We start from the raw sequence: 7,515 nt of genomic DNA on the forward strand, positions 1-7,515 counted from the left end.
CTGAACCACTGAGCTAAATCCCCGGACCTTTTTTTTTTTACTTTTTTTGTTTTTTTTTTTTTGTTCATGTGAATTTTAGGATTGGTTTCTCAAAGTCTGCCAGAAATTCTTGGGATTTTTAACTGGAATTGCATCTATATTTTATAGATTAATTTGGAACTAATTGATTTCTTTGTTTTTTCTTTTGTTTGTTTCTTTGTATTGTTAAATTTTGTGATTTGTGAACTTTGTGTGTGTGTGTGTGTGTGTGTATAAAATGATTTTTAGATGTAAATTAGGTCCTTTAAAATTTTTTTCACAACAGTTCTTTTAAAATTTAGTGTAATACATTTGACCCAACCATCCCTCTGCTGGGTATCTTTCCAAAAGAACTAAAAGAATCATATCACAGAGAAGTATGCACACCCATGTTTATAGTGGCAGTTTGTAATAGCTAAAACTTGGAAACAGCCATTTGTCCATCAGTTGGAAACTGGATAAAGAAGATGTGGTTTTTCTATAAAATGGAATATTACTCAGCCATAAAGAATGAGAAAATAGATTCATTCATAGGAAAATAGATACATATTGAGGATATACTCCTAAGTGAAATAAATAAGACACACATGTGTAAATACCGAATAGTTTCCCTGGTGTGAATAATGTGCAACAATGCATAAGATTCTAATAAGATTACTGACATTTAGAAATGGGAAGAAAGGAGCTAAAGGTGTAGGGAAGGTGTGATGGTCAGGGGAAGGGTAAAAGGGAAAAGAAAAAAATGTGAGAGAATGAAAAGATGGAAATAAAGTGGTTGTAGATGGGGAGGGGAGGAGGGGGTAAAGGGAGGACAGGGACAAGGGGAAAAAATGAGTACTAAGACTTGTCATGTAGAGATACAAGATCCCAACAATGAATGTAACTGTACTGTATCCCTAAAATGTACCAATAAACTCAATTAAAGCTGAACAACAACAACAAAAAAAATTTAGTGTAATGTTTATTAGATGCATCCCAGAGTGCTTCAGTAGGTTTTTTTTTTTTTTTTTTTTTTTTAGCTTGCTAATGCAGACAGGATCTTTTAAAATTCTTATGGCAAGGCTGCGGGTTTTGCTCAGTGGCACCATGCCTGCCTCTCAAGTGCAAAGTCCTGAGTTTGATGCCTGGTACCCCCCCAAAAAAATTCTTATGGCATTTCTAATTGTTATTAGTGACTAGGAAGACTAATTTTTTGTGTTTAGTTGTTTTGTTTTTGTTTTCTGAAGTTTGCAATGTGGTCTTGCTATGTTGCTGGGCTAGGCATAGGCTCAAGTAGATCCTCCTGAGTAACTGGGACTACAGGTGTACATCACCATGCCTAATTACACTATTGACTTTCATTATTGATCGTCTATATTTAGTTACCATCCCTGATGTTTTTTCTAATAAATTTGTAGACTCGTAAGTGCAGAAAAATTGTGTAATCTACAAATAACAGTTTTATGACTCCATTTTCAGGATTGAAGTTTAAATTCATTTCTTTATGTTGTTACTTTGGCTAGGATTGCCTTTGAGTAGTTCTAATGAAAGAACCATGTGCATAAGTAGATTACTGCCAATTCAAAAATATTTTCTTTGTAGTGCTGGGGATTGAACACAGGGCCTCATGCTTGCAAAGTAAGTACTACATCACTGAGCTACATTCCCAGACCACCAATTCAGTATTTTTAAAGCCACGGATCAACTCAGGCCTTCTGTGTCTGCGGCACCACTGAGCTAAATCCCCGGCCCCCTTTTGTGTCTTTTTAAATCAGTTTTAGTAAAACGTTTTTCTGAAAAGTTGTTCTTTTGGTCTAGATTTTCAAGTTTATCATTATCAGTTCTTAATTTCCTTTTATGGTTTTAGAATCTCTATTCAGTTTATAGTTATGTCTTTTTATTCCTTATACTTTTCTTTCTTTCTCTTTTTGAGGGGGAAGAGGGGATTGAACTCAGGACCTTGTTGCCTGCAAGGCAGGCGATGGAACCACTGAGCTAAATCCCCAGCCCCCTTATACTTAAGGGTTTTTGTTTTCTTTTTTGAGACACATTCTCATTTTGTAGCCCAGGCTGGTCTCGAATTTGTGGCAATCCTCCTGTCTCAGCTTCTGGAGTGCTGGGGTTACCGGTGTGTACCAACATACCCCACTTTTCCTATTTTAAAGATCACTTTATTACTCATATTGCATTCTGGGTGATTTTCTTAGGTTTGTTTTCTAGTTCATTATTTGATTTTTTTCTTCTGTGTTCAGTTTGCTGTTTAACCCACCCCTTTTAAATAACTCTGCCTGTTCCTACAAATTTTGTTTTACAGAATTTGTTTTTAAATTATAAATTCTACTCCTTTCATCATCATCATCACCATCATTATTATTACTATTGTGCTAGGGGTCAAACCCAAATCTTTGTGCATGTTAAATAGGCATTCTACCACTGGGTTACATCACCAACCCCTATAATAACTTGAAGTGTAGTTATTTTTAGTCTTCTTTTTTTTTTTGGTATGAGGGATCAAACTCAGGACCTTGCGCTTGCGAGGCAGGCGGCAGAACCACTGCGCTAAATCCCTGGCCCTTTTTTTAGTCTTCTTTTGATTGTTCTACGATGTCACATTCCTTCGTGTGCTAATTCTTCTGTTCATTTTGTATTCTGATTTTCCCGCATGATGAACTGCTGCCTTATATGGGCTGTAATTTTTTATTGTGAATTTTGTGAATTCATATTCTATAGGGATTATTTTCTGTGAGAATCTTATTCGTAGGTTGCTGACTAGCTTTATAGTTACACTTGCCAAGGTTTTTAATGATTTAGGACTGTTTTTATTTTATTTTATTTTTTTGGTACTGGGGATCGAACTCAGGTCCTTGTGCTTGCGAGGCAGGCGCTGAAACACTGAGCTAAATCCCCAGCCCAGGACTATATTTTTTATACTATGTTCCTGACTTGGCATTTACGTTTTATATTTTGGACTCTATGTGTCTTTAAAGTTCACTTTTTGACACGATTTTTGTAGATCCTAGAGTGGCTGACATGCTTCCATGGCCTGCTAGGTCCTTTTTTTCATGGAGCTAGTGATCTTAAGAATCCCAGAAATATACGAGGTCTCATTTCCAGTTACCAAATTCATGAAGGCCTAAGGCCTTGTGTTAGTCACTTTCCCATTGCTAGGACAAAACACCCAATATCTAAAACTTAAAGAAGAGGTTTGGTCTGGCTTACAGTTTCCAGTGGGTTCAGTCCTTGTTCGTCTGACTCCAAGGCAAAAATAGCATGGTGGAAGGACGTGTTGGAGAAAGCTATTCAGTATGTGGCAGCAAGGAAGCAGAGAGAGAGGGAGGGAGCCAGGGAGAAGAATACACCCTTCTAGGTCACACTCCAGGGACCCATGTCCAACCACGCCCCACAACTTACAGCACGTTCAGCTAGGAACTCATCAGTGGATGAATCCATAGTTAGTATTAGTGCCCTCATGGCCCCGTCAACCTTGTAAACACATGAAATTCTGAGAACACTTTAGATCTAGACCATCACAGGTCACATTTTATGTCCTTGAATTGGCATTAAACCCCAGTTTCCCAAGGCCTGTGTCCAAGTCAGATACCAACCTTGGCCTCTCAGTTCTGTACTTTGGCTTCATATCTTCTGTTTTTGTCACCTGAGAATTTTTCTTTCTGGTTAAGTTTGGAAAAAGCATTTTTGTTTTGTTGTTATAGTTGGCATTTTATATCAGTGTAGTATTTACCTTTGTTAGCAGAGGATGAAGAGTGGTCATGTGTTTCCTTTCGTAAGCATGTTGCCTGAAGTTTTTGTATGTGCTTCTTTAAAAACAAAATTTCTGGGGCTGGTTATTTAGCTCAGTGGTTCTGCTGCCTGCCTTGCAAACTCAAGGTCCCAAGTTCAATATGCGGTACCAAAAACAAAAACAAAAATCCTGCAAAATTTCTAAAATTTGAATTGATATGTTAAAGAATGTACAGAATTTCAGTGTTTCTGATTAATATCAAATATACTTTGCATTAAAGTTTAGTGGTCCCACCAGTATTACATATGATTATTCATTTGGAAATATTATGAATTAAAAGACTGTCCATCTCAAATCTGCCAGATCAACTAGTCCATCATTATTCACATTGGTCTTCTATGAAGCTCCAGGGCAGGACAAAAAGCACCCAAATTCTGTGTAACTGTGTGACAGTGGTGGCCTTTATACTTCAGCTTTTGGTTTAACTGTCATTTCCATCTGATTTGCCTTGTCTCCTTATCTCAGAGACTACCAGAATCACTCAGCAACCTCTGCTTATAGTATCCAAGTCTTTTAAAAGCCTGTTCCTCCTCTTCCGTCTTCTGACTGTTAACCAGTTCCAAAGCTCCCTTTACATTTGCAGGTATAGTTACAGCAATAACCTCACTCAGAATAGATTTTCTGTATTAGTCTGTTTTATATCACTGTAGTGAAATACTCAAGGCTGGGTACTTTTTTTTTTTAACTTCACTATGTTTCATTGAATAACATTGAAATTTTGCTGGACAAGATTTTCTGTGTTTAGTATTTCTCATTTCCACATTACTAATTTTCATTATTTTACGTCATAGTACTGTTTCACTCTAAAGTTTAGCTTGGCAACTAAGCCCCTTTAGATTTGGAATTTGAAATATCTGGATTCATTGCAAATCTTTATCTGCTGCTCACCTACTTGCATCTGACTCTGGGAGAGACAGTTTCACCTTCCAATGTTACCTTATCTCTTAAAAATTGTGAATGCAGGGCCGGGGATTTAGCTCAGCGGATCGGTGGCCTGCCTTGCAAGTGCAAGAACCCGAGTTCAACCCCCGTACCAAAAAAAAAAGAAAAAAAAAATTGTGAATGCAATGCATGGACTCAACAAATACATATTGAAAATTTTCTGTCTTCTAGATGTTGGTTCACTTGCTCATTTGTCATATATTTATCCCAGACATTCTTATCATTGCTCTTAGTTTTGTATAAAGTGATTACTATAAAACTCAGTATAGTTATATAAGTGTTGAGTAAGCTGTCATCATTGTTACTACTCTAATTTCTTCCATTCTTTTTTTTTTTTTTGAGACAGGGTCTCACTGTGTAGTTGAGACTGACCTGAAATTCACTATGTAGCCCAGGCTGGTCTTAAACTCACAGTGATCCTCCTGCCTCAGCCTCCTGAGTGCTGGAATTACAGGTGTGAGGCACCATGCCCAAATTCTTCCATTCTTGAGAAAGAAAAATTCTTTTTTGTTTTTCATTGTTTATTGGTACATTTAAAGCAAACAATACAGTTACATTTACCATTGGGATCTTGTACCTTTACATGTTATCTCTTGGTTCTTGTTTTTTTGTTATACCCCTGCCCTCCTCTCTTCACCCCCTTCACCCTTCCCTATTTTCAAAGACTTTGTTTCCATTTTTTCATTTTTTCTTTTCCCTTATTTCTTTTAGGGCTTTATAAAGAAAAGAGCCTAATTTAGCTCAGTTTTAGAGGTTCAAGGGTACGGTACCAGCATTTCACAGCCCTGGGAAGGCCTGAGCGCAGATGTCATCATAATGATGAGAGTGTGCATGCATATGAGAGGAGATGTGAGAAAGGAAACTGAAGTGTGAGGGGAGACAGCCTTGCACTCTTTGTGTGTGTGTGTGTGTGTGTCTGCGTGCACGCATGTGCACCTGTGGTATTGAGGATTGAATGTAGGGCCTTTGCACTGACTCGCATTTTTATCTCTAGCCCTTTATTAATTTTTATTTTGAGACAGGTCTTTGAGAGTCATTAAGTTGCCCAAGCTGGGCTTGAACAAACTTGCAGTTTTTATAGCAGTCCTCTTACGAGAACTAGTTCAGGGGCTCCATGAGAATTACCTTAATTCCTTCTGAGAGTGATGTCCCCAGTGCTTTAAGGACCTACCACTAGGTCTCATCTTGCAAAAGTTTCACCACTTCTCTTCTAACATGTGAACCCTGAGGGGACAAACTATGTCCAAACCATGGAACTCTTGATATTTTCCTATTTCTGCTCATGTTGCCTTTTATTTGAATTAATATTCAGTTTGTTAAGTTCATAAGGAGTCTGACTGGGATTGTATTGGATTTATACATTAATTTGAGGATTATTGGTATCTACAGATTTGAGTCTTTTTTCTTCAGGAACATGGAATACCTCTTGAACTGTTCACTATTTCAGTAAAGCTTTGTAAATCCTTTATACATTTTGGACTTATTTTTGTTTATATTGCTACTGTGAATGGGATTCTTTATCCTGTTAGCTTCCTAGTGGATTATTGTTTTGGTAGTGCTGGGGATCGAACCCAGGCCCTCACACATGCTGGGCAAGGGTCCTACCACTGTGCCACACCCCAGCCTTTCCTAACATTATTGTTAATGGTGGATGGGATGAACGGTTTACTCTGGACTTGTCCATGTTAAAATACAGATTCTCCTACATTATTTTCTTCTGCCATGATCCCTACTAGTTTGGGATTCTAAGCTTATTAGTTTGGTATCTTTTGCAAAACCAAAGCTTTTACAATGTATTTTTTTTCTTCACACTGTTCATTGAAATACTAAGCTAGGTCTAGCCTAGCTTTTATCTTCTAAGTGCCATAGTGTTTTTACTTCTTCATTTAAATAGAACAGAATTCATTCCTACTCTACAGTAGCACAAATTTCCAGGAATTCTAATAATTATGTGCCTCTTTATGCATCTCAATCTATTGTTGTATATCTAAGCCAACCTCTATTGTTATCCATATGGTACCTTTTAATTTTGTGTTAATATTTTTTGCTACCAAACCCCTTCTTCCCCTATCTTCTCTGTGTCCTACCCGCCCCTGCCGCTTTCTTTCTGTTTTTGTCTAAAGTAGCTTTGGACCTGAGCAGGGACTAACTTCTGAACTTTGCTCATTCCCAGCCAGGACATCACAGGTAATATTTACTATTTCAACTTTGCCAACGGGCAGTCCACATGGGACCATCCATGTGATGAATTCTTTCGGAAGTTGGTGATCCAAGAGCGGGGGAGACTGTCAGCTCCTGGGGCAGTTAAGAAGAAGGACAAGAAAAAGAAAAAGGAGAAGAAAGACAAGAAGGACAAAGAGGCCTGCAAAAGTCCACTGGTGAGTCAGTGGATGCCAGCTCTGAGAAAGGCCAGGGCTGAAACCTGTGGGATATTGGGAATCTGTAGGTGTGCATAGCCAGGAGGTTACAAACAACAATAATACATTCTTTCTTTTATTTTTTCTTGCTTTTTTATTTTTTTAGTTTTTTGAGACAGGGTCTTACTATGTAGTTGAGACTGACCTGGAACTCACCATGGAGCCCAGGCTGGTCTCAAACTCACAGTGATCCTTCTGCCTCAGCCTCCAGAGTGCTGGGATTACAGGCATGGGCCACCACGCCTGGCACAATAATACATTCTTAATAGTATATTGTCTAAATTTTTCTTGTCTTCTAGCAGTTGTTACCATCTCAAAACAGTTCCACTTCTTTCTTTTTTTTTTTCTTTTTTTTTT

The 7,515-nt window shown here is 37.9% G+C and overlaps 1 protein-coding gene across 7 annotated transcripts in view; it reads left to right on the top strand.

The window, feature by feature from the left end:
- Positions 1 to 7,515, top strand: part of Cep164 (centrosomal protein 164) — a 73,233-nt gene that overhangs the window by 16,842 nt on the left and 48,876 nt on the right. For all 7 annotated transcript variants that reach the window (XM_010629371.1, XM_010629375.1, XM_010629376.1 and 4 more), the window contains one exon: positions 6,915 to 7,119. In XM_010629371.1, the coding sequence (XP_010627673.1) occupies positions 6,915 to 7,119 (205 nt within the window). The remainder of the gene's footprint in view (positions 1 to 6,914; positions 7,120 to 7,515) is intronic.

This window comes from Fukomys damarensis, unplaced genomic scaffold (genome assembly GCF_012274545.1).
Source record: "Fukomys damarensis isolate Sample0158 unplaced genomic scaffold, DMR_v1.0_HiC HiC_scaffold_16, whole genome shotgun sequence".
In the NCBI taxonomy this organism is placed as follows: domain Eukaryota; kingdom Metazoa; phylum Chordata; class Mammalia; order Rodentia; family Bathyergidae; genus Fukomys; species Fukomys damarensis.